This window comes from Kogia breviceps, chromosome 18, assembly GCF_026419965.1.
Source record: "Kogia breviceps isolate mKogBre1 chromosome 18, mKogBre1 haplotype 1, whole genome shotgun sequence".
NCBI classification, from domain to species: Eukaryota; Metazoa; Chordata; class Mammalia; order Artiodactyla; family Physeteridae; genus Kogia; species Kogia breviceps.
The window spans coordinates 51,521,729-51,549,329 of record NC_081327.1 but is presented as its reverse complement, the minus strand read 5'-3'; the positions used below and the strand labels follow the sequence as shown (position 1 = coordinate 51,549,329).

Below are 27,601 nucleotides of genomic sequence, written 5' to 3'. Positions count from 1 at the left end.
TGGGAAGGGAAATATTAGGCAAAAGGAATAGTGCAAAAGCACGGAGCTTTCTCGCAGCGTACCCTTCCCCCTCCCCACATCCTCAAGTTCATTCTCTAGTACGCCTGTGTCTTTACTCCCGTCTTGCCTCTAGGTTCTTCATGACCTTTTTTTTTTTTTTCCTTAGATTCCATATGTATGTGTTAGCATACGGTATTTGTTTTTCTTTTGCTGACTTACTTCACTCTGTACGACAGACTTTAGGCAAAGTGAGAGAGTGGCATGGACATATATACACTACCAAATGTATAAAAGACAGCTAGTGGGAAGCAGCCGCATAGCACAGGGAGATCAGCTCGGTGCTCTGTGACCACCTAGAGGGGTGGGATAGGGAGGGTGGGAGGGAGACGCAAGAGGGAGGAGATATGGGGATATATGTATATGTATGGCTGATTCACTTTGTTATAAAGCAGAAACTAACACGCCATTGTTTACAATTACACTCCATAAAGCATACTCCAATCATACTCCAATCAAGATGTTAAAAAAAAAAAAAGCACAGAGCTGAGACAATCATACCACGTTTTGGAGGAAAAAAGTCACTCAGTGGGACTCAAGTGACGCATCTGGGTTGAACAGCAGCAGAAACAGTAGACAGGCCAAATCACAAAAGGCCGTATCTGCTAAGTTAAGGAGTTTAAACTTTCTCCTAAAAGCTATCAAAAGTGTCAAGGTCTGATCTACATTTTAGAAACATTTTTCTATGGCTTTCCTATGAGTTACCAAGATTTCTGAAGTCACTGAATAAATATCTACTATGCATTAGACATAAATAGATAAATTCAATGAAATAATTTGAAAACAAAACTAAAAACAAAGCTAAAACATGCCTTTGAAAGCATAAAGAAAAAGTTGCAGAAGCCGCATGAAACCATTCATAAATACCTTTTAAACTCGTCGTGGTAGAATTCCGACTTGCAGGTTACCATCTCGCCCCCCTGGATGTCCTCGCGACTTCTGACTCCCCCAAATACATACAGTTCCATGGCGACTCCACAGGCTACAGCTCCAAACCTGAAAGGCCACATGGGGCATACTAGGTATTAGATTTATAACTCATGACCCGATCCCGTAATTCCTCTTGCGCTTGTTTTAGCTCTGCGCCATTCAACGTTTCACAAATACATGGGTCTTCCTTTTTCAGGAAATGGCTTCTTAATTTAATGTTGTATCAAGCAAATGCCAGGTCAAACAAAAGATTAGCTGGAAAGAAGGGAAAAACAAAAGCCAGGTGACGGGGGCTCTGCACGGTCCTTATCCAAGTTCCCTCACCTTCTCTCTTTCAGGGGACAGATAGCGGTCCACTGCTGGGTCCGCGTGTCATAACATTCCACAGACTCGAAGAGTTTTCCATATGATCCTCCACCCATGGCATAGATTTTCTTTTTCATAGCTGCATAGCAGCCAATCTGAAAGGAGAAAGCAACGGTGAGGGAGGCAACCTTTATTATTAAAGTTAGGCGAGTAAATACCAGCTTGGCTAGAGAGCACTGGCAAATATTTGGAAAAGGATCTGACTTCTAATAGTAAGACTATGTGTGGTGCCTTCCGATATTACAACAGAGGCTTTTAAAAATGAGAAGAGCAAAAGGTAATACACACACTGTTAATCCTCAGAAAAGGATTAACTCCGTCTAATACTGTTCCGCTCAGTGAGAAAAGTAAATAATCCTAACTTTTAAACAGGCTTTCCAGGCTCTCTGTTCTCACCACTATTTGAAGAGTCCAAGATGCGGACTCCATGGAGCAAGATGTCATTCAATTCCTGCCCCAAGTAAGTCAGTTGAAAGAGCACAGACAGTGAGAGATCATATTATGAGTACCAGTACCCAGGGTGTAAAATACCTAGGGCGCTGGACAAGGCTTTGGCCTGATGATGAAATTCCAGCCTCTACCCGGGAAAAGGAATACAGACTAAGCTGTAAACAGCTAACGTGAGCCATTTGTTTTCATTCTACTCAGTAAGCGATGGCAGCTCTCTACCTATGGATTAAAGTTTCTCCCCAGTCCTGCACAGTGATTAAGAAAACAGGTTTGGGAGACCTGGTTCCTTCCTAGGTTGGTGCAATCACAAAGCATTTAACAGGCGTGGGCCTTGGACACAGCAGCGCTGCCCAGAGCCCACCGCCAAGGTAAACTCTCTCACACACCGTTTCCCAGCTTGGTGGGTGGCTGGTGATAGTGAAGGCAAGCTACCAACAAAGACAGAATTCTATAACGTTAATTCTTTTAACACTATCGATTGTGTTAAAAGGCATACATAGGAAATGAAGAAACATAACTTTAAAATCCAATTTGTGAATTAGTATCACAAGATATGGTTCTCACCTTTCTAACCATGGTTAAATCAGGTTGCTTTGTCCAGGTTTTAGAATAAATATCATAACATTCCATGGAAATTAGCTCTTTTTCACCATCTTCTCCTCCTAAAACGTATAGCATCCCATCTATCTCCACAATTCCAAAGTTATGTCTTGCCTGAAAAGACATCAAAGATCTTTGTAGACAAAAGGCCAACTATCAGATTGAAAGCTGATATTCATACATTTAATAAAAATTACAGATATCATTATATTCCAGCGTTCCAGCAAAGAAATAGCAGGCTCAAAACCATCTCTCTCAAATATTTCTGATTTCCCTAGCAGCCCACTCTTCTATCACAATGGACAGAGAACCCAAGTCCAGGAATTTCCCGGAACAAGGGAACTACACACGTGGTGAATTCACTGGTAGAATCCTTACTTTTTACTCACAACAGCTCACGACAAGAAAGAGAACTTTTACTGTGTGGCTCTGTAAAATGATCTTTGTACAGCTGTGGCCACCAAGTGGTTCCCGGCTGATGTGCGAAGCCAAGTAAGATCCACAGCAACGGCACTGCCGGTGGCGGGAGAGGTGGGGGTGGGAGGGGGAGAGGCCCGGGCTAAGGCTGCCTGGAGCAACAGAACCTGATGTGTTTCACACTCATCCACTCACAGCCCTTCCCGGGTGCCCAGCCCCACTCCAGCACTGAAGGGAGAGCGCTGACCACACAAACAAAATGCGCTGCCATCGTCAAAAAGTTTGTGCGAACCATTGAGAAAGATCTAGGATGTGAGGAGGTTCTCTGTGGCATGAAGAGAAAGAAAGCGGCGGAGGGGGGCAGGAGAGCTGAGAGGCCGGGGGAGGCCTCGCTGAGAAGGAGCCATATGGACAAACACCGAAGGAAGCAAGCGGCGAGCCACGTGTGTACGTGGCAAAGGTCCCAAAGCGAGTGCACTCCTAGGAGGCTTGAGTAGGGGGAGCGAGGGAAGGCCCAGGGAGCAGAGCCGGGAGGGGGGCACGAGCATACCAGGCAGGCAGGGGGGCTTGGCGAGGCTGCTACCTCTTTCCTTCTACTCAAATGCAAAGCAAACGAAAGTGCTACGGGGAAAAAAGAAACATCAGACAAATTACAAAAGCAGCATTTTACCTCGTTCATTGGTGGCAGTGCAGCCCACGTGTTCGCATCTGGGTCATACTTTTCTCCTGAGCTCAGGGTCTGCTTATTTTCATCTTGGCCCCCAAATACAAACAAAAATCCTTCTGCAAAAAAATCAAAGAAGACATGCAAGAAAGTTGAAATGTAAGTTTTCAACGCCTATCTCTAGTCAAATACAAATGCCGTAAGGGCAGAGATACGATGTGGAGATACCTTCTCTGACAACAACGGATTCGAGATCTTACCGAGCCTGGGTGATAGAGCCAAATCTGCGAGTCACTTTGACCGTTTCACTTGCCTCGGGATCTCTGGGTGGATTCCCACCACCCTGCGCCTTAAAAGGAAGACTGACAGCACCCACCCGGTCAGCGAGGACCCTGAGTTATCTCGGTTCATCTGTTCTGTTCCCCAGCCTCTCTTTAAAATAGTCTTCTTAAAGGAGAAGAAGCCAACAAGACACTACGGTAAAACTGAAGGGAAACGTGGGCCCTAGAGAGGTTACCATGCATGGAAACCATTTTGCTCTGAGGGCGTTTAGCAATCTGGGAAAAATGCAACCTTTCTCCTAATGGCTTTGAGGGGATGAAGAAGATAGAAATCTAAATCCCAGGCCCACAGACAGCGTGGCTTCTGGCGGGAAAGCCTCGCTGAAGTTCTAAGCATCGGGATGAAGGCTAACCAGAATTAAAAGGCAGATTTAAATCTCCTTGCTTATCCAGGAAATCTCAAAATTTGAATTCGATTTACAGTAATTACAAATTAGTAGTGTTTTCAGGCAACTGGCAGAAAAAAACACAAAAGTTCTAGGGAAGAAAGTACGTTTATCTAAGTTTTAATTTTTAATAAAACAATCTTTGGCATTCAGCCAAAGATACTCAGGTATACAAAGAAACCGGACTCTGTTAAGAAGCACCAGCAGAAGCAGATAATAGGGAGTAGTCTTGCAAAGATTCCAAATTTCAAATATTGGAGTAATCAGAAAGATGATAAAACAACAATGCTCACTATGTTTTAAAAAAGACAAATGTGAAGGTAACTCTAGAAGAAGGGGCAAGAGAAGTGTGACATAGTAGATTTGAAAAAAACTTACAGAGAATTTCTAGGGAAAAAAAGATAAAAATAGATTAAATAAAAAATTCAATGGATGGATTTAATGGCAGATTCATCACAGTTAAAGAGAGAATTCATTAAGTGCAAGATACATCAAAAGAAATCACAGGGAAGGCAACATAGAGAAGGAAAAAGAAAACAAAAAGAAGGTAGAAGGCAGGGGCTGGAGTAGAACGGTCTAGCCACGTTTTGATCTGACTTCCAAAAGCAGAGAGACAGAGAAGGAGGAGCAAGGGTGACGTATGAAGACATAACAAACAAGAAGTTTCCAGATTTGATGAAAGGCCAAGCTACACAGTCAAGATGCCCAACAGTCTCCAAATATGGTAAAATTTCAAATAAAATGTTGCTTAAGCACACTACAGTGAAATGGCAGAAAAACCAAGACAAAAAGAAAATCTTAAATACAGCGCAGAGAAAAGGCAGAGCTTTAGATCTGACAACTGACTTAACAACAAGGAATGACAGAAGTCAGTGGAAAAACATCTTCAATAATAGATGCCAACCTAAAATTCTATACCCAGCAAAAATCTCCTTTAAGGATGAATGCAAAATAATGACATCTTTAGACAAACAAATCTAAGAGTTTGCTACCACTAGACCCACATTAAAGGAAATTCAAAAGGATGAACTTCAGAGAGAAGGAAAATGATCCTAGATGGAAAGTTTGAGGAGTAAGAGGGAAAAACAAAGAAAGCGGTAAATATGTGGATAAATCTAAATGAACACTATCTACAGATACGTATATAAAACAGATAAACATATATATGTAAATATTTACTTATAAACAACCATGTGTTTTAATACTGTAAGACTATGGAATGTGAAAAATAAGAGTATAAATGTACTGTTGATACTACTAGACTTTGTTAACTTAACAGTACAGGCTGTGGATTCAAAAGTGACCTTCAGGGGACTTCCCTGGTGGCAGAGTGGTTAAGACTCTGCACTCCCAATGCAGGGGGTCCAGGTTCGATCCCCGGTCAGGGAACTAGATCTCACATGTATGCCACAACTAAGGAGCTGGCAAGCTGCAACTAAGGAGCCTGTGAGCAGCAACCAAGAAACCTCACTGCCACAACTAAGACCCAACGCAACCAAATAAATAAGTAAGTAAATATTAAAAAAACAAAAGAAACATAAAGTGACCTTCAAAGGAATATAGACATAGAATATAACTTCTAACCTGGTAGAAAGGGAAAAAAACTGAATGACAAAAAAGTCAATCAATTTTTTGAAAAAAGGCAAGAAAAGAAGAAACACAGAACAAGCTGGACAAAGAGGAACTACTCAGTCATTTCACAACTTCAATGAATACAACTGGGCACAATTCCTCTCCTCATTGCTTCAAGTTTCTGAAACAACAACCTCTCTAGGAAATCTGAGAGTCAGTGATATAGGAACCTTTGTGGTAGGCGTGCATGTGTGACAATTACGCACATGTATACACATTATCGGAGGACAGCTTAAGGAAGCTAATTTTAAGGAACAGAGAAATCAGACCCACGTCCTGTTGCCTACACCACTCCACCCAGCTGATTATCACTGACAAAAACTTCAATAATCGTGAAACCTACGATTCCATTTCTATTCCATAGCTTTAGGCATATCTAAAATATGGTACAGTGTGGCATAGCTTAAAAATTTTAAGGTAATGTTTGTGGGCAAGCAGAGATATAAAAGAAGAACTGCTAACAATAATTAGAATGAGGTGAAATGGCACTTGCAGGAAGAAGCGAACAAGGCAGATCCAAGGTGACGACGGTAAGGCAGCAAGGACAGCCTTCTCCATCACCTCCTGGAGAGAAAGCTTTGAATAACGTTCCAAACTTGTAAACGTCAACTAAAACATACTTCCTGTCATAAAACAACCCTAAGCCAGAACTAATTTAAGCAGCATTTTCTCAAGTTGCACATGAAATGCCTGCTTTTATGTGACACTCTTATTTTGAATACACTTACACGCTGCGATTCTACACTGCACAGCTTTCCAAGATGGGGGGCTCTTACGGCTCAAAGCAGTCCTGCGTCTCGGGTGTGATCATCCAGCTAACGGGTGGTTAAGAGTCACTGAGTTCTGCTCTTCTATCAGGTAAGTCACCCAATAAAATGCTCCTCAAGGGACGTCTTAAAAACAGCTACGTAGTTAAGCTTTGGGACAAATAAGGACTGACGGAAGACACTCTTCTCACCACAGTCGTGGAAGCTAGAGCCACCCTGACAACGGCACCACAGAGGCATGATAAAATTATTTCTTTAGGAGGCTCTGAGTCACTGTGCACAACTCTGAAATGACATTACTTGATCTTGCGTGTAGGGAGACTCGATGACAGCACGGTACCTGCGGAGAGGACTCCGTGGTTGATCCTGGGCATGCTTAAAGGGGCCAGCTCAATCCACAGCTGCCGGTTAGGGTCATAGAGGGGGCACATACATCGCATCGCTGCTGTTGGCTTCCGTGACCTAAGGAGAGAGAGAACCGATTAGTAGTTAATATGTTTTATGTACTTCTGCTTATGATAGCTATGACTAGTTTTACTACTCTAAAGGATGTGTCAAACATTTTTAAAAAATCTATTGCTACCAGGCTTTAGATACTGAAAAGTGTTATAACTTTCTGTTCACGCGGAAGTGTCTCTTCGCTTGCAGCACCCGTCAAGCCGCTCACAGCCACGCTTACACTCTTTCCTCTCCGCCGACGGTCACGATGCACTCCGAGTAGCCCCGGGGCTTGAAGCTGGCGAGCATGGCCTCCCCCTGCTGCGGCTGGCTGAGAGGGATGTTGCTGCACTCCTTGACAATCTCTCGGACTAACGGCTCATTCAGCATCTGCTCCCGTAAATAGCTCGAGTCCAACCCCGAAACCCACAGCGCCGACATGACGTCCTTCATGTGGACCTGGAGGGCGGAAAGCACGGGGAGGAAAAATGGAGAATACGTTGCACGTTTAGAATATACGTCGTCCCACTCCTGGAAGACTAAAATTATTGGCAGTCAGATTATCAACAGGCAAGTGGTAAGGGTCAGTACTGCTCGAATGTGCTTACGGCCCGTTTCCTTTCTACTTCCCTTGGCCTTGATAAATAGAAGTTTAACTTAAGAAACACCATCACTTCAGATTTATATTTGATGTATCACTGCGAAGTTCAAAGCAGCTTTCTTTAATGCGCTGCAGGGTTCCCACAGCAACAGGAAAACTTAGAAGAACCCTGCTATGATTTGCCTTATTTCACATACTTGGATGTGCTGTGAGTTACATCCCATTTACAGAAACATTATATACAGGAATAGCTTGATAGAATATGGTCAACTAGATAATGAACATGTATCAACGTCAACATTACAAGAAAAATCTGAAAAAGCCAAATTTCAAAAAAAAAAAAAATCCTGAGTACTATATAATCATTTCTTCAGGAATTACTGTTAAAAATTATCTAACATGTATAATGTGAATGATATACTTTTTAAAAAACATATTCATGCATTTTACTTATTTATTTTCCTTATTTATTTATTTTTTGGCTGCGTCGGGTCTTATTTGCGGCACGTGGGCCCTTTGTTGAGCCAGGAGGGATCTTTTCATTACGGTGCGCAGCCTGCTAGGGCTTCTCTCCAGTTGTGGTGTGAGGGTTTTCTCTCTGTAGTTTGTGGCACGCGGGCTCTCTCACTGAGGCTCGCGAGCTCAGTAGTTGTGGTGCGCAGGCTTAGTTGCCCCGCGGCACGTGGGATCTTAGTTCTCTGACCAGGGATCGAACCCGCGTCCCCTGCACTGGAAGGCAGATTCTTTATCACTGGACCACCAGGGACGTCCCTGAACGATATACTTTTCATGCTCCATCATCAGATTTGAACCAACTGACTACAGCACTCTAGGTACATAAGGTGACTACTTTTTCTGGGCTTTGAAATTGTCATTTTAAGGTACACTCTTTTATACCCTGAGTAATAAAAGCCAACAGTCCTTACAGCATCAAGTTCAGATTAACCACAGGATGAGGAACTGCCTCTTGTTTCCCAGCAGCCGTTCCATCTTATATGCCCTCATCACTTTAAGGCAAGCAGAGGGTCAGAGAGCAGATACTTCAGTGGTGGCAGCAAGGCGGAAACTCTTCTATCTCCTTTCCCAATCTACCCCACCAGTGGGGAAGACAGAACACTAACTGCACTAAGGAGCTGAAGCTACGAATGTGGTTTCTAAGTGGACGCGCTCATGGGCCTGCAGAATTTAAAAATTACAAGATGATCATTAAAATGTAAGTCAAGAGTGACTAAGAGCAATTAACAATGCAATTACGCATTCTGAAAGCCACTCGGAAACCTAACATATTTCTTTATTTTGATATAACTGGAGCTAGCCTCTAGTATATACATATTAGACTTAAAGCCTTGTGATTTAAAGGTTAAAGCTCCCTCCCCCAATGTAGTAACAATGTGGATCTCAAGCCTGATATTCTCTAAGACCCTTCCTTCCTAGGCTGTCACTCCTAGAACCTTCCTATTTGGAAACTCATTGCCATGAAAGCTCCGGAATGCTCTCCCACTTTCTCTTCCAGGGGTGTCAATCACTCCAGGGAGAGCCCAGTGCCAGAATTCAGCCCTCTGCCAGAATTCCACGTGCCCTTTTCTCACCCCACTTCCTGCATCAGAGTCCCAGTAGGGGTTAGTCTGCCATCGTAGAGGGAAGGATGCTGAAAGCCAGGATAAGCAGTATAGGGTGCATTTCTATACTCTCCAGCTTAGCTTGAAATCCCTTTCCCCTTAATAACAACACTCAAAGGATATCACGTGACTTGTAAGTATTACTATTTTCCTTGCCATGTGAAGAGTTACATGGACTTTGGTCAACTGGTCTGAACAACAAACTGCTTGAGTGAGGCTATAGGAAGATGTTTTCCAGGTTATGGTTTAGATCACAACCTTGTCAGTTTTTCCAGTTGGAGGGGAAAAAGAAAACGCCTAGAATTTGGATTTAAAATAAACAAACAAATGAATAAGTAAGTGAAAAGCCAAAGTCAGAGCACGCTATAAAGTACGGGTACCTTTCTTATTTCTGTATCATGTGCTATCCATCGGATGACCGCTTCAAATACATATCGTTCGTTGCCAACGTTTAACTTCTCAAGAGAAATCACTTCTTTAAGCTTTTGAGGACTCAGTTCTAGGAATTCCTCTGTGCTGCTGACATCTCGGAAGTGAGTCTCCAGGTATTCTGTGGCCAGGTAATGGACGTGGTGCAGGCAGTAGTGGAGTGCAAAGTCTCGGATCCCGATGCAGTTCTCGGCGGCAATGCAGCCTTCCAAGAACTCACAGCAGAGAGTTTTAAGATCCGTCAGCAGGAGCAGGTCTGCTGCCTGCACAACATCTTGGATGGTATCTTCGTTCAGCCGGATCTGTAAGAATGATCATAGACAGTTTATATTTGAATGTATATATTTAGAACCCAACCACTAATCTATCAGCCTGGACCATATGAAAGCTCCATTTATGGAGGTCAAAGATGATTGAAAACTGGCAATTTCATATGGTTCCGCTTTGTTTTCAAGAATAGCCAGAGGGCACCAAGGCACCTGCGGACGACACAGGCACCGCGTGGCTGATTAACTTTTCCCAGCTCTTCCCTTCCTTTACCGAGATGAACCACCAATAACCCTGCCGAGGGGAACTGTCCATGGGGCTCGCTTCTATACTTAGAGAAAAACCTTAAATGACTGAAATGCTTAGGAAATGGCAAGTTCCGCATTCTATGGTAAACTGAAGGCGATTTCTTTAAATGCTAGCACCCGAACTAATGAAAATCCTGCCTCCAAATATATTAAGTTCACTTCTTTGCCAAATGGTACGTGGAAGACACCACACGGCCCCTTGAAGAGAGGGGGAGCCACACTACCCGAGGGACCTCACTCTGAACACCAAACTTTGCACCTGGTGCAAAAGATACCACTTTGTCTCAAAGCTACTTTCTGGAATAAGTCCCTAAGAAGATTTATTTTTTTTTTAAATCATTATGAACATTTACTTTTCCTTAATTTTCTTCAATTTCTTGATTGATGCTTCTTGCTCCACCCACTTCACAGTTTTTGTACGCAACAGTAAGGCAACATCAAGAAACAGGCCCCTAAAATACTGTCACAATCACGCACGGTCCAGACTCTCCGAAAGAATGGGTACTTATCCTCCACTAGGAAGCGTTAAGGAGAGATTTCACAGTGAAGTGCAGCAAGAAACATTTTACCACAATTTGCACATTCTGTACCATAGATAAATAAGGTTTCAAGCTTCTAATGCAAGCCTGAACGCGAATGCACTCCTCTAACTTGTTACAAATGCCACTGAACTGATTTTACAAACTCTTCATCTAAGAGTTTGGACCTAAGCCTGGTTTTGTGATGCTAAAGAGCACTGCCAGTATTTTAAGGGCTGTCCCCAAATGGGTTTAAATTCATTTATTTTTAATAATCATACACATAACCTTATTTCCACACGCCCACCACCTAGTGTTTAGAGGAAAGAGAAAGTGATAACATCATGAAATGAAATAAAAAACTTCAAAGAGGATGACGATCACCGAGATTGACTCTGGACAGAATGAACATATTTAGAGAAAGTAAGCAGTACACTCAGCATACTTATGTAGGAGACAGAGCCTTTACAAAAGGAAAATTAAAAGAAGAATGAGGAAGAAGGAATAAAGGAGAGAGCAGGACATGAGCCCTCAAAAGGAGTAAAGATAAAACGTACTCTTGCATAATGAGATGTGAGGCACAGGAACTTCTTCCTAATTCACAGCTCAGATTATCCTTAAGTGTTTTCATGCTATACACTTTAAATCACATGAACAGCGGAGCAGTGGGGTGGAGGAGGGCAAAGAAAGGGAAAGGACCACTCGCCACTGATCACTTTCTTCCTTGGCTTTCATGAAATCCCCAGAAATATAAATGGGTACAGAGAGTAAAGGGAAACCAGAAAGAAAGATGGCAGGGGAACAGGGATATTGGTCCTCCCAAGGCAACAGGACGGACGCATCATGAGTACAACGCAGGTGCCTGTCACTGGTGTGAACCTCGAAGTCTTTATTTCTACAAAATAATCCCCACCACCCAGGGAGGCTCCCACATCCATGCTGTGGAGACAGAACGAGCTCCCCGACAGTGTGGGTACAAAGCAAGACTGGAATTAAGATTTAAAAAACAAAAAGACAGCAGTGAAGGGAGCATCCCATGTTCTTCATGTCTCAGACTAGAAGGTGGAGCTCAGGACGGTAGAAACAAAACCTGGGATTTGGGTAGAGATCTTAACTTAGTCTGCTTTTCTTTCAAGAGCAGAGCCCTGGAACACCCCTGGGCGCCATGTCCAGCAGGAGACCCGAGTCAAGCACGCAGTGACAGAAGATGGAGATGACAAGTGTGACTCGGTCACAGAGAGGATGAAGGAGACCCTCACCCTGAGCTTGAGGAGCCTCTACTCAGCCCTCCTTCCTCTGTCTCTCATCATACCTGCCCACTGAAGATGTAATCCAGGATCTCTCTCATAACCATTACCGATATCCCTTCAAGTTCAATCTTATAGGTTGATCCATCATCTTTTGGAGGATTATAGTTTAACTTTGTCCTAAGAAAGGGAAAAAAAATGTAAAATTTCTATGAAAGAACAGAAATAGCTAGAAATATTTATGCACTAAACACTCTATAAAGTATATGATACGTATCCATGTATGAATCACACCTAAAACATTTCGTTTGTTAACTTTTAGAGCAACATATTTTTTATGACTTTCAACTACAAAGCATTTGTTCCAGGATTCAGAGTGCTACCTCGTAAAAAAAATAAACAAAACAGACAACCAAAGCACTAAGGTCCATGTGAGCAAGGATCTCTACTTCACCTTGGGAACCCTAAGCCCTTTAGGCTTATTTTTTCCCTGTATTTAATTATCCAATTATTTTCAGTAATGTAACGAGGACCCCACAAACCTACCACCCAAAACTAGGACCTTGACAATAACCTGCTTCTAACCAAATGGCACCCCCCACCAAGTCATTCCTCTGCTTCCCCATCTATAGTAAATATTATCCTAAATCCCACCTATATTCCATTTTCTCTTGCTTTCTTTTTTATTTTTGTATCCATGAAATATATATAACCTATAACATATATAGATTTATTGATAATCAATGTATGTATATATATATATAATTTTAAGTTTTTAATTTTATAAAAGTGTTTCATGCTGTCTGCAATCTTCTGGGGCTAACTTTTTTCATTTAATATTATTATATTGCTGAGTCATTCATCTTGCCACGTATCACACGCGTTCTTTTGCTCTTTCTGCTGTATAGTATGCCACGTTCCTGTTGATGGGCCCCTGGGCTCGGGCTCCAGGTTTTTGGTATTGTGAACAGTACTTCTATGACTATCCATGTATATGTCTCCTTTTGTGATATGCAAAAGAATTTCTCGTGGGTGTATCCCTGGGAGTAGAAATAAGCTACATTCTTCTCCAATGTATGAGCTAATACTCAATTATTCTCCAAAGTAGCTGGAGCATTTTTTAGCCTCCTCTGCTATATGTAAGGGGATGTGTGGACCCACAAAATCTACGACATTTATCTCTGTCCCACTTCCTAATCCTCCAATCCACAATCCAGTGAGCGAAGTATGGTCTCCGGTGGTGGTTGTGACCTGCCTTCCCCTCATTACCCAGGTGCTAAACAGCTCTTCATAGGTCTGTAGTCCCCTGTGTTTCCTCTTCTGTGAAACACATGTTCAGTTCAAGTCTCTCTCTTTTTTATTCATTCATTCATTTACGGCTGCGTTGGGTCTTGCTGCACGCAAGCTTTCTCTAGTTGCAGAGAGCGAGGGCTACTCTTCGTTGCAGTGCGCAGGCTTCTCATTGTGGTGGCTTCTCTTGTTGCAGAGCACGGGCTCTAGGTGTGTGGGCTTCAGTAGTTGTGGCACGAGGGCTCAGTAGTTGTGGCTCACGGGCTCTAGAATGCAGGCTCAGTAGTTATGGCGCACAGGCTTAGTAGCTCCGCCGCATGTGGTATCTTCCCAGACCAGAGCTTGAACCCGTGTCCTCTGCATTGGCAGGCAGATTCTTAACCATGGCGCCGCCAGGGAAGTCCCTCAAGTCTCTCTTTTTTTTTTCTTTTTTTTTTTTTGCGGTACGTGGGCCTCTCACTGTTGTGGCCTCTCCCGTTGCGGAGCACAGGCTCCGGACGCGCAGGCTCAGCGGCCATGGCTCACGGGCCCAGCCGCTCAGCGGCATGTGGGATCCTCCTGGACCGGGGCACGAACCCGTGTCCCCTGAATCAGCAGGCGGACTCTCAACCACTGCGCCACCAGGGAAGCCCAAGTCTCATTTTTAATTGAGCTAATTACCCTCCTCATATTGAGGTGTAGGCGCTTTTTATTATCTTCTTGTTATCAAACCTTTGGCAGACTTGACACTTTTTTTTAAGGTGATGAACAATGTGAAGAATAATTTTTCACAGTCAACACTTTTGTGCCTTGTTTAAGAAGAGGTACTTTACCCAAGAACCAAAAGATATTCCTAATTTAGCAGCGAGGGAAGCTCAGACACACCCTAAGTTGCATTTAAGTACCCCCCCCCCCCGCAAGGCTTGGAATTGGTAGGATGAGGAAGTTGTGGAAGGAGGGGTGAAGGATGAGCTAATTACAGAAGAGACTGACAAAGTCTTAGGAAATAGGGGAGTTCCTAGATCCTTGCTCCACGTAGATACATGACTCCTCTGCCCTGTTTGGTAAGGCTCCCCAGCTCCAGCGGGAGACGAGCGACGTGCTCTGAAGAGTGTGAGGTGGAGGGGCCGCTCTGGACGTGGGGGGCAGGGTAAGCAGGCACATCTGAGGGCAGGTGCACTGCACCAAAAACTGAGAGAGTCAAGAGACTGTTTACATATTGAATGCTGAGATCATCAGACTTTTTTCTCAATTTTGCTCCTAAAATTATTGAAAGGCAGACCTTTCATCGTCCAGCTAAGAACTCGATGACTCTTCTGGAGGATCTGATCAGCTCCAAAGGAAAGATCTAAAGATATGGGCACAGATCTGCCTCAAGAAAATGACCCAGGTGGACCATGCAACAATGAAACCCACTGTCACTAAGCCAACCTATGGGCTCTGAGCTTCCCACACACCGTGGTGAGCACTTCTGAAACATCTTCACTTCACACCACACGCAGAGAATGTAACATGACCTTGGGGTAAACAGATGAGGCTGTGTGCAGGGCCAGGGGGATTCAGCCTCCCCAGATGCTGCCCTGCCACCTGGAGGGCTGACACCATCATTATCTTCACACATTATGACATCTTTTTTTGGGGGGGTGGGGCACATGGGTTAAGAAACTCTGCTTTAGAGCCCCACTCTTAAAACTGAGCAACTCAACAGATGCCTAACAAAGAAGAAAGACAGAAACCAAAATCAGCAGAAAAAAAGTCAACTTGGAGGAAGTACAGATCACGCAAGATGAAAAGTCAAGGAAAAAAGAAAACCTCTCATTAACATTCCCAGAGAGAAAAGAGAGGGTGTTGTGCTCATGAAACAAGAATAGGATGCTCTAAAAGGGAACATTCGGAGAACAACAACAACATTTTAAAGACTACAAAAAAAAATTTTTTTACTGTAATGCCAAAATTAAAAGTTGTAGAAGTCGTAGATTTGTAGACTTCAAGTCGTAGAAGTTGTAGACCTCAAGCCTCCCAAGAAAGCAAAAAAGACAAAGGTAGAAAATAGGAGACACAAGGTAAGAAAACTGGAAGATCAGTCCTGAAGGTTGAACATCTGAAAAACAGGAATGCCCATGCAAAAAAAAAAAGAATATTATCAAGTAAATGCTCATAACAAGGGATAAAAATACACCTTTCTGAGGCATATCATCATAATACTTGAGAATACTGGAAACAAAAAAATTCGTATAAGCTTCCAGAAAGAAAAACAGTTTACACAGAAAGGAATGGGTATCAGAACGGCTTCGTACTTCCAAATGGAACTTTAATAGCAGTGTGGAAATGACTTCAAAATTCTGAAGGAAAATTATTTTCAACCTAGGTTTTTATAGCCAGCCAAACTACTCATCAAATATCAGGACAGAATAGACATTTTCAGCTATACAAACTCTCAAAACAATTGATCTCCCATGCAGCCCTTCTCAGAATGCTGCTGGAAAAACTGCCTCAACAAACAAAGAGGAAGATTCTGGACTAAAAGACATGATCCAACACAGAAAAGCAGGGAAAGGAATGAGGAAGAATGACCCTAGGGTAACAGCTCTGCACCAGCAGAAGGAAAGCTGGTTCATTCTGGTACAGCAGGATGCCTTGGCAGGTCTTAAGAGGGCAACACTGATGGAATACATAACACATGTTTTAGACAACTTTCTTTCCCCTCTAATATTCCGTACCTGCTATTCCTACCTCTACAGTTTCTATAGAACGAATAATTTTACTCAAAAGGCATTTCTTTTCTGCTTGCTGCACCCTGGGTGTATCTATATGACTGACACTTTTACTAAACGTGAAGAAAAAACCTTCAGCCAATTCTCAGTCAAGAGATAAAAATAACGTAAGTAGTAAGCATAACACCTAAATCATTAATATTTGGCTCTGAAATCTATCGTACGCAGACACGTCCTCCAGGAATGTTTCACGCAGGATGTCATGACTATTTGTATTTCTTAGTCACCGTGCTGGTTAGCAACATATTGCCTCTCAGCTCCAAGTCCTCCCTTTGCGCACGCTCTGTGAGAACGGCTCTGAGCCTTTCCAACAGTTTTTCTGCGTTAACTGGCACGATGTTAAGCTTCTCAGTGGAAGGTGCTGGAAAGACACTGCGGGAGGAGAGAGTTTTGCTGCCGGGCTCTGGTTCTGCAGCTGGATAGGCTCCCGCAGTGCACAGCGGCCAGCAGCACCCCGCAGCTTTCCCTGGAACTCCCAGAGGCAGTTTTGCAGTCCACTGTTTCTGGGGAGACACCTCCCTGTGAACAGCTTTCCCAGACACCTTAAAGGACAGATTTCTGGCAGGTTCCAGAGGGCCGATTTCAAGCAAATTCCACCACTGTGGCTTCTCTGCCATGAGGTTAGCTGTGGCTGCGTGCCGTCCAACAAAGTCTGGATCTCAGCCCTGGGTACACCAGCTACACTCCTTTAATTTTTAGAGTTTACTTCTTAGTAGCCAATCCCTTATTACTCTAATCTCTTGCTGCAGTTAAAAGTTCTTTATATTAAACGGTCCTTGTTCAAATTACTATGTGGTTTCTTTCTCCTGACTAGATACAGACAGAGTCTTGCGCCTATTTAAAGGCAGTAGCTCTAAAATGTGTTCAGATAGAGGGGCACCACCTAGAATTCCAGTTGTTCAAACAAGAGCTGGCTGTGCCTGCCCGCGGGCTGTGGACAGGGCAGGAGGAGGGGGGACCAGGCTGACGGGGAAAGGGGTTACAAAGAGACCATTCAGTGCGCCCCCTTTTATTTTTCAACCATGCGACTGGATTTTTTTTTTAAAGATGACTATACAGTCATCTCTTGGTATCCTCAAGGGACTGATTCCAGGACCCACACAGATACCAAAGTCTTGCAGATGCGCAAGTCCAACAGTCCGCCCCCCCATCCTCACCCACAGACTCAGCCAACCACAGATACTGTACACCTGACCCTTGAAAAACATGGATTTGAAATGTATGGGCCCACTTATACATGGATTTTTTTCCCAATTAATCTGTGTATAAGTAAACCCGTGCAAGATTGAAAAAAAATCCGTGCATATGTGGATCTGTGCAGTTCAAACCCATGTTGTTCATGGATCAACTGTACTATCTCATGTTTTCACAATGAAAAATGTTTCCTTTTAAAGAGTATGGTTTTCTTGAAGCAGGTGGCAGGGTACTGACAATGGCTAAGAGGACAGAAGAAAAGACTCCTTTAAATATGAGCACTGACCATTTCAGATCCATCAAGTCTGACCCTTTCCAAAGCCCATGAAAAATCAATCACTGTACTCGTGAAGTCTCTAAATATCTGAGGGTTAAATTATAAAACCTTATTTTGATTACAGTTTAAATTCAGATCCCGACTTCCCAGCTTTCGGTCCCACTTCTGATCTCTCCCTCATGCCGTCTGCGCGGGTCCAGTTCCTGCCATCTTCTTCGGAGCTGTTCGAAGGCCGGCCCGGCAGTGGCTCCCCTCCACCCGCCCTGCCCCAGGCTCCGCTTCTGCCCTCACTGCCCTGCGGGTGCAAAGAATTCCTCACATTATCAATTTCCCCAGCGCTTGATATTGTGGGACCATCAAGTTCTGTCTTGTATGATGGTATTTATGTACAAAGCCCATTTCCTCTCTCCTTTATTAACCTCAAGTTCCTTGGGGTCAGAGTCCTCTTTATCACCATAACCCTACAACATAGCCTGTGAGTTTACAAAGAACAGATGCTCAACAATGATTTGTAAAATAAGTTTTTGAATTCACAGCAGTCTTTAAATATCTGAAGAGCTGTCACAGATGTTTTTCCTGCAGGATCTCAGGTACAGTGAAGCAGAGCTAGAATCAATATGAGGAAGAACTTCCTAAAAGTTTCATCCATCCAACGTTGAAAGGTGTGAAGCACAGAGCTTCTCAAGCTTTCAGAAGGCCCGTGGTGGGAGCCAAGTTTCTGCATTGGTAACACTCTCAGTGACGCAGACCCCTCCAGACCTCTCTGAGTAGCAAGGGGTTAAGTGATGCTTCTCAAATTATCCGTCTGTGTTTTTGTATTTCTAACCCATCTCAGATGAATCTTTTGTAAAATACGATAAAAATGTAATGGGGATGAAGTGTACAGCATGGTGCCTAGTTAATAATACTGTACTGAATACCTGCAAGTTGCTAAGAGAGTTCTTAAAAGTTCTCACCGTAAGAAAAAATATTTTGTAACTATGTGCGGTGACAGATGTTAACGAGACTTATTGTGGTGACTCTTCTGTAATATACACAAATATTAAATCATTATGTTGTACACCCTGAAACTAATATAAGGTTCTATGTCAAGTATACCTTAATAAAAAATGAATGAGTTATTAGAAAACAAAATTTAAAAGACATAAAATACAGGCCTCAATTCTTTCCTAAATTTTTTTTGGTTGCGCTGACCAGGGATTGAACCTGGGCCACGGCAATGAAAGCACAGAGTCCCAACCACTGGACTGCCAGGGAATTCCTGTGGCCCCAACTCTTTTATCATTAGATTCAATGGACACAAAATTATTCTGTCAAACTCCTACAAGAGTTCCTAACTCTTACTCTCCATGTGTACTTATATTATCATGGCCAGGTGACAATTCACAGACCATCACCAGCCTGCAGGTGATGTCTCAGGAGGCTGATATCCATCTGTCTGTCAGGAATATAGTGAAAGTTGACCGTTAGTCCTTATCCATCTTAGACGCGAAGAGTCACTCAGACCTGCTGTGAAACTGTCTTGCTTCACAGCCTGCTGTCATTTGCAGTTACTTCCTTCTTTCATTTCTTTCTATTTTAAAAAAATTTTTATTGACGTATAGTTGATTTACAATATTAGTTTCAGGAATACAACATAGTGATTCCATATTTTTATAAGACTTTTGTGTTTTTTGGCCTCGCCGTGGGGCACGCAGTATCTTAGTTCCCCGACCAGGGATCTTACCCCCACTCCCTGCATTGGAAGCACGGGGTCTCTACCACTGGACCACCAGGGAAGTCTCCCCTTCTTTCATTTCTTGGATGCTTGCCATCCCTTTCTCATTTAGAAACCTCATAAACTTGTATTATTTTCCTTCTTCTTGTCTTCACTTCCCCCTCCCCATTCCCTAATTAAATCCCTACATCCCTTCAGTTTTTGTTGCATTCTGTTCACATTTCTTTCCTCCAGTAAATACCCTAATTTTCCCAATATCTACCAACACATTTTCTCTGTATTTCCCCTTTTTTATCTAGAATTTTCTCACCTTGCACATCATTTCTATCTTCTCTGCCACATATAACTGAGAAGTCAGTGAACTGGACTGAATGAGTTAATGAATTAAAAAAAAAAAAAAACTAAGCCAAAGGGTTAATAACCAATAGTTTTGCTTTTAAAGTTAGTCCATATATATCAGGAAGTAAATCAACTCTTCTGTTTCCTTTCTTATTTTAATTAAAGTATAGTTGATGTACAACGCTATATAAGTTACAGGTATACAATATAGTGACTCACAATTTTTAAAGGTTATAGTCCATTTATAGTTATTATAAAATACTGGCTATATACCCTGTGTTGTGCAATATATCCTTGTAGCTTATTTTATGCATAACAGTTTGCAACTCTTAATCTCCTACCCTGACATTGCCCCTCTCCCTCTTCTTTTCTGTTTTCTATCTCCACCCCAGGAAGATATAGAGTCATATGTAAATTTATTGCAAGTCACAAGATCTTTGTTTTTATTATTATCATGTGATGTGAATTTACAAACTCTCTCCTAGAAACTGCCGTAGTCTTAAAACATCACTTTGAGAATTTCATAACACTTTTTGAAAAAACTAGAAATAATGGGGAGTATTGTAAGATTGGGCCTCCAGTGTTCAGATATAAATATCCATGCCTATCACATTCTTCCCCAGTTTTCTGTTTCTAGGGCAAAACATTACCCCCCCCCCCGCCCCTGTTCTCTCATTTTTGAAAAGACGAGGTTAAATGAGGTGATTTGAGAGCTTCCCCACCCCTGAGCACTTCTGGGCTAAACTGCTGAAACACACCAAAACGTTAGGCGGAGACTCAGCTCTGGAGACACATTCTGTTGAGTCCTAGAGGATAAAGTCCAGGCAACTCAATCAGTTTCATAGGATTTATAATATGCCTTCTGTGGGTGATGCAGTGCAAGTTCATTTACCCTCCAATCACCTACCCTCTGGGCAAGCATTTATTTTCTGTTCTATTAAACTTAAACACAAGTGAAACAAAATCAGTTTTTCTTTCTCTTGACAACACTGAAAAGAGGTTTTTTTGTTTTGGGGTTTTTTTTTTTTTTTTTGCGGTACGCGGGCCTCTCACTGTTATGGCCTCTCCCGTTGCGGAGCACAGGCTCCGGAAGTACAGGCTCAGCCGCCATGGCTCATGGGCCCAGCTGCTTTGCGGCATGTGGGATCTTCCCGGACCGGGGCATGAACCCGCATCCCCTGCATCTGCAGACGGACTCCCAACCACTGCGCCACCAGGGAAGCCCTGAAAAGAGGTTTTATAAGAAACAAGTTGTTGGCTAATAAAGAAGCTGGTATGATTCAAAGTTTTACATCCATGAAAGAGGTCTACGACTTTAAAAAACGTGTAACAGAGCAAAGTCTTCTGCTGGTTATATACTATCCTCTTCTAACTGGCTTCCAATTGCTGGAAAAGTCCGGTGTGTCTAAATGTCATAACAAACAACCCAGATAATCAGTCCTGGTTCTCCTCCTCACTGAAAGGGATTTGATATAACAGTGACAGAGAACACATCTAAGTGACTTTTCCTCCCCTGGGATGCAAAAGCTTGTCTCCAATAAAAGCAAGGAAACCTACTCAAATAGGATGCAGGAGAATGTAATGCTCAAGGAGTCAAGCTTTAAAGAAACTCCAGGGAAATTCACGGGCATTACTCACACGGTTTCAAATGATTCATGTCGCCTCAAACGGGGTGGCTCTCAAGAGCAGACGGGCGTGGGCTCAGCGCTGCATTTGCCCACTGAGGCCCAACTAATGACGTCTGCTCCTGTGGGGAGCCTGTTTTGCAGATGCCTCCTCCTCCTGTATTGGTCGTGAGCTCCTGAAAACCACACTGAAAAGGGATCTTCGGGCAGTGACACTAGTCAGTATGTTACTACGATGGTGGATACACGTCATTATGCATCTGTGCAAACCCACAAAACACACACCAGGAGTGAACCCTAACGTAAACTATGGACGCTGGGGGATGATGGTCAGCTGTAACAAAGGCTCCCCTCTGGGGGGCGATGCTGAGCATGGCGGAGGCTACACATGTTCTGTTTGTTTTTTTCTGACTCTTTTAAAATATATATTTATGAAAATATATTCCTTTTTAAATTCTCAAAGCTTCAGACCATCTTTCATTTAGCCCATGAGGTACTTGAGTGCAGACATTACAGTATACAGCAGTGATTTTTTTCTCTCCCTGGGTCTATTCTTTCCTTTTCTTTAAAGTGAAAAGGTTCAAATATGTGAAGAGCCGCACCTAACTCGACTAGTGTAATGCGTTGCTTTCACTGCTTATTGCATTTTCACTCATTACCCCCCGTGGCTTACTCAGTATTTTAAATGGATGAGACATGTTTCCCTACCAGATCATTATGGGTGAGCAGTAAGTAATAAATAAAGAACATCTGTATTGAATATTATTCATTGCAGTTCTTGGTTTTGCGTAGAGGGAGGATCAGATCAGGATAAGAGGGGGGCATTAAGGCCATGAAGAGCTTCCTGACACCTAAAGCCACTAAAGTATCATCTTCCTGCAGGCAGTGCTGTCTGATGGGAGGAGCTCACTCTCTTTGGAGGACAGGTCAAAGCCTTGCTGACAGTCCTGCTTCTCTGCCTTCAGTCTGCTGTCACTCTCCCCACAAGAAAGCGAAACAGGTCCCGCAGATGCTGCCATCATCATAAACCTGCCCCCCGGGTTCTGGTCTCTCCATCCACCCTCTGGTCACAGCAGCCTTCTTAAGGCACAGAAAGACTATGCGTGGGCCCTCTGCAGCCTGGCTGAGGAGCTGCAGGGGCCTCTGAACTCCAGGGAGCAAGTGCTGGCTTCAGCTCAAAGTTTCCAGGAGCTGAGAATGCCATGAGAACAGCCAACAGAAGAAAAAGGAGACGTGGGGCTGAAAGTTCAATGTCTGGAAGGAGGGGCCCCAGCTCTCTCCAGCCCCCAGAGCCTGCACAGCTGTCACCAGCTAAGTCATGCTGAGATGCGGATAGGCTAGGTAGTAGCCCACACCTGAGCCCAGGACCACGCCAAAGAAAATCCAGGTGTTGTAGGACCTAACAGCCAGCATCAGAAGTAGCCGATGACCACCTGAGCAACATGAAGTAGAGACTGGCCGAAGTGACACAAGAACCACCTGAGGTGGGTTCTGCTGACTGCGGGGGGACTCTGAGCTTGACGCATTCTGGTCTGCCTCTTCGATGAGCTGCTGGCTGGTGGAGATGGACAGGCTCATCAGGGCCTGGTGAAGCAGCCCGGCTTTGCCAGCCTTGATGCCTTCGTACAACACAGCCAGGAGGAAGATGACCAACACCGAAAGGGCCAGGCCTGCAGGACTGTGGATGCTCCAGAAATCAAAGAGAAGCGGAAGTAGGTAGGAGGTATATGGGGAGCCTCTATCTTCCTCTCAGTTTTGCTGTGAACCTTAAACTGCACTAAAAAAAGACAGTCTTTTTTTTTTTTTTTGCGGTACGCGGGCCTCTCACCGTTGTGGCCTCTTCCGTTGTGGAGCGCAGGCTCCGGACGCGCAGGCTCAGCGGCCACGGCTCACGGGCCCAGCCGCTCCGCGGCACGTGGGATCTTCCCGGACCGGGGCACGAACCCGCGTCCCCTGCATCGGCAGGCAGACTCTCAACCGCTGCGTCACCAGGGTAGCCCGACAGTCTATTTTTAAAATGTATTTTTTTAGTCCCAGTCAACTTGATGAAATGTAAATGTGCAGGTAATATTTCCATCAACAGATGGCATCCTCTCACGACATGGCCTGCTTTTTGGTGGATGGGAACGCAGGAACCCATCTATCTCCCAGTTCCTGCCACCTAAGATTCCATCTACACGGGAGAAAAGCGTTTACACAGATGTCTGACACGTGACCAGGTGTCCCAGAGGGAGGTCCAAGGGGATCCCGAGGCACTCGGTGGGATAGGAACAAGGTGCCACCGGCCAACCTCTAGGTAGGCGCCCCTTGCACAGCACCTCAACCTCCACAGGCTAACTAATCCTTGCAACGCTCCTCCTACGAGACTGAGCAGAGTCAGGGAGCTGTGAGCGGAGGAAACCACGAGAAAACACAGGTACGGTGCTGTGTGTCCCGTCTGGGAACCGCCACCAGCAGGACACTGGTTCACTCAGAGGAGGAGGTGCCAAAGAAAAAGGAGAAATGGGGACCAGAGCCACAGTCCTCTATTATTCTAAGGATCGAACTTTATTATAAGAATAGCATTCTCATTAAGGTTCAATACTGTTTCTTTCTCTTCATTATTTCCTTTAATTTCCTCTATTTATTTCTCTTTGCCTCCAATTATTTTTACCCAGAGGGATTATGGTTTTTACTTATTTACCATCAACGCTTTCTTCCTCATACGCATTCTGGCATGACTCATACTTTTAATGGATTTTAAGAGTAGCTCCCCAACCTGCTTCCCAGAAGCTTCTGAAGAGCTTTTACAGAAAAGCAGGTCCGAGACCAATTACGTCAGGTCCAAGACAACGTATATTTTAAAAGTTTCCCAGCTTATTCTGATGTTTTCCCTCCTGCCTGGAATATTCTCTCCACCTCCCACTTCCTTGATTAGTGGAAGGAAGACTTAATCCTTCACTGACTTCAGGTCTCTACTCCAGTAACACCTCCAAAGAGCGGCCCAGGTACCTCGTTATCTAAAATAACAGCCCCTGGGCTTCCCTGGTGGCGCAGTGGTTAAGAATCTGCCTGCCAGCGCGGGGGACACGGGTTCGAGCCCTGGTACGGGAAGATCCCACATGCTACGGAGCAACTAAACCTGTGCACCACAACTACTGAGCCTGCACTCTAGAGCCCGCGAGCCACAACTACTGAGCCCACGCGCCACAACTACGGAAGCCCGCGCGCCTAGAGCCCGTGCTCCGCAACAAGAGAAGCCACAGCAATGAGAAGCCCCTGCACCGCAACGAAGAGCAGCCTCCGCTCGCCGCAACTAGAGAAAGCCTGTGCGTAGCAACTAAGACCCAAAGCAGCCAAAGATAAATTTTAAAAATAGATAAATAAATTAATTAAATTAAATAACATCCCCACTCCCCTCCCTGCTTTATTTTTTTCCTGGAATTTACCACCATCTAATAGACGGCATTTGTTTAATGTTTACATCCATGAAAACAGGGACTCCGTTTTGTTCACTGCTCTACCTCCATACCGCATAAAGTGTCCAGTACTGAATGGGCACTGGAAAAATACCATGCACTTGATAACAGCACACAGCCAGGTGGGGGAACCAACGGATTTTAACGCTGCAATGATCAGTTACTGTTTCCATTTGGCTCCGGAACGAAATGAGCACAAGTGTTCAGAAGTGGCGTCATTCGCCAGCTACGCATCTGTACGCCCCCCTGTACAGCATCCGCCGGTTGGCCTGCACTCAGGGAAAGGGGCTGCTTTCCCCCGGCAACCGGGCCAGGGTGTGCTGCAGTCAGCATTCGAGAATTGAATGTTCCAGTGTTCCACTATCCAGAGGCCCCGGATGCAATCATCTGCCTTTGTGCTGAGGCCCCAATGTAAGCTGGCTGTAGGGGAGGCCTGTCATCTGTGAATGTGTCTAATTGCCTGGCACTCCATCCCGCCCTGCGTCGCTGCCTCCCCTCACCATCACTGGCGCACTGCATGGGAAATCAGGAGCTACAGAGAGATGGAAAAGTGCAAAGGTCAGGAAAGGTTTCCAGAAAATGAAAGGCTTATTGTCCAGGGGTCAGCCCACCAAACCAGCCCCCGGAAATGAAGCCAAAGCAGAGCCACTTCACCATAGAGGATGCAGAGGCCACAGTCCTATCTGTCCCTGACCACCCCCCGCTCCCCGATCACACAACACGTGACGATTCACAAGAATGTTTTCCATCTTCCTTCTCTTATCACATCATCCACTCTGAGGTACAGTGTTTCCTATTGAGACCTGCTCTGAGCAACCACATCCAATGACATCAACATCTGGAAGAAATATGAAAACACAAAGTATATGCCTTCCAGTCACGTGATTTGAACAGAAGAGAAATTTACCTCAGGGAAGGTGATGTTTTCTGAAAAGAGAACGTGCAAAGTGTGAATTACACCTCAACCAGGGACAGCTCAAGGGAACTGTGTAGACTGTGAGCCGGTGCTGGGGGTGGGTGGGGGGCGGACAGGGAGAGAGGGAGGGAGGTGGAAGCCACAAAATATCACAGGGACAGTGGGTGTACACGACCACGGGTGACATTAATTACCCCTGGCAGACATGCAGCAATTGCCAGAGGGAAGGCTGTAAAGTGAGACCAAACCCATAAAAATGGTGACCCTGTTTTGCACAGCTAGTGCCTTCACTGCCCGGGCACAGCACTCGGCACTGGGCATGGATTTAGAAACTGGATCTCAGCCAGCTGGTGGATCCCACCCTTGAGGAACTGACCAACTGTCACTTCTTTTTCTTTTTTTTGCGGTACGTGGGCCTCTCACTGTTGTGGCCTCTCCCGCCGTGGAGCACAGGCTCTGGACGCGCAGGCTCAGCGGCCACGGCTCACGGGCCCAGCCGCTCCGCGGCACGTGGGATCCTCCCGGACCTGGGCACGAACCCGTGTCCCCTGCATCGGCAGGCGGACTCTCAACCACTGCGCCACCAGGGAAGCCCCAACTGTCACTTCTAACCACGGTCTTAATGTTAGTAAAATGAAACGTTACCGGTCATTTCTAGGAATTTGGGTTTTAACTCCCTCATCTGAAGCCTCTAGATAAAGTACCCTTTACGTTCCACAGTAAATCTTTGTCCCAACCTGCGGAAAGCCTGTTCCTCCCTCTGCTGTCCCCTTCGTGGTAAACGGTACAATTTCCTACCCAGCTGCTTAAGCCTAAAATTAAGGAGCCCGACTAACACATACAGAAGGCATGACAGTTCCTTTTAGCATAAGCGGATGCTAAAACTAGAGAGTGAAAGTTGACGGGGAATGCAATATATACCTCATCTCAAAGTCTCGTCTCGCCCCATGAGTTACATGTTAATTACAAAGAGAAAAAGGAGTGGATTAGCCTGGCGGGCATCATCTCTAACCACGTGATCAAACCAACACGACTGATGTTGGGACAGACTGCCAACACGGACCCCTGATACAACGCACCGAGGAGGGCGCAGCATCGCTCGTGTGCTGTTCTCGCCCAAAATGCGTCACCTCAACCGGATTGTAAGAAATCAAACAAACCCAGGTCGAGGGACCATGCAAAAGAAGGTGCACTTCACCTTGAGGGAAATGGAGACACTCATGAGGAGTTTCTTAAAAGTCTTTTCATTTTGAAATAATTTTAAACTCACAAAAAAGTTTTTAAGAATTGTAGGGTTCCTGTATACCCTTCATGAAACATATCTACTGTTAATAAATTACATAGTCTTAAAAAATTTTTTTTAATTTTTAAAATTAAAAAAAATTTATTAAAAAATTTTTATTAAAGTATAGTTGATTTACAATGCTGTGTTAGCTTCAGGTGTACAGCAAAGTGCTTCAGTTATACATACATATACATCTATTTTTTTTCAGATTGCTTTTCCCTTACAGGTCATTGCAAAATACTGAGTAGAGTTCCCTGCATACTACAGTAGGTCCTTGTTGGTTATCTATTTTATATATAGTAGTGTGTATATGTTAATCCCAAACTCCTAATATATCCCCCCTCCTTTCCCCTTTGGTAACCATAAGTTTGTTTTCTACGCCTATGGGTCTATTTCTCTTTTGTAAACAAGTTCATTTGTATCTTTTTTTTTTTTTTTTTTTTAAAGATTCCACATATAAGCAACATCATTTGATCTTTGTCTTTCTCTGGTTACTTCACTTAGTATGTAACCTATATAATCTTAGTACAATGATCAAAACTAAGAAATAAAGACTGGTCAATTACTATTCAATAAACTATAGACTTCATTCAAATTTAACCAGTTTTCCCCCTAATGTCCTTTCTCCATTCTGGGACCCAATCCAGGGTTCCAAACTGCATTTAGTTGTTGTGTCCCTAACCTAACCTGTGACAGTTCCTCAGTCTTTC

The 27,601-nt window shown here is 44.1% G+C and overlaps 1 protein-coding gene across 15 annotated transcripts in view; it reads right to left on the bottom strand.

Annotated features, from left to right (window-relative positions):
* GAN (gigaxonin) overlaps window positions 1–27,601 on the bottom strand; it is a 102,730-nt gene that overhangs the window by 58,093 nt on the left and 17,036 nt on the right. For 14 of the 15 annotated variants that reach the window (XR_010837848.1, XR_010837849.1, XR_010837853.1 and 11 more), the window contains exons 2-9: window positions 12,103–12,217; window positions 9,649–9,999; window positions 7,290–7,507; window positions 6,951–7,072; window positions 3,491–3,603; window positions 2,368–2,517; window positions 1,312–1,448; window positions 925–1,053 (exon numbers count right to left, since the gene is read on the bottom strand). Coding sequence is in view for 5 of the 15 variants with exons in the window: in XM_059046049.2 (XP_058902032.2) it covers window positions 925–1,053; window positions 1,312–1,448; window positions 2,368–2,517; window positions 3,491–3,603; window positions 6,951–7,072; window positions 7,290–7,507; window positions 9,649–9,999; window positions 12,103–12,217 (1,335 nt within the window). In the remaining 10 variants the exon portion in view is untranslated. The remainder of the gene's footprint in view (window positions 1–924; window positions 1,054–1,311; window positions 1,449–2,367; window positions 2,518–3,490; window positions 3,604–6,950; window positions 7,073–7,289; window positions 7,508–9,648; window positions 10,000–12,102; window positions 12,218–27,601) is intronic. The other variant, XM_067019833.1, reaches the window with a different exon arrangement.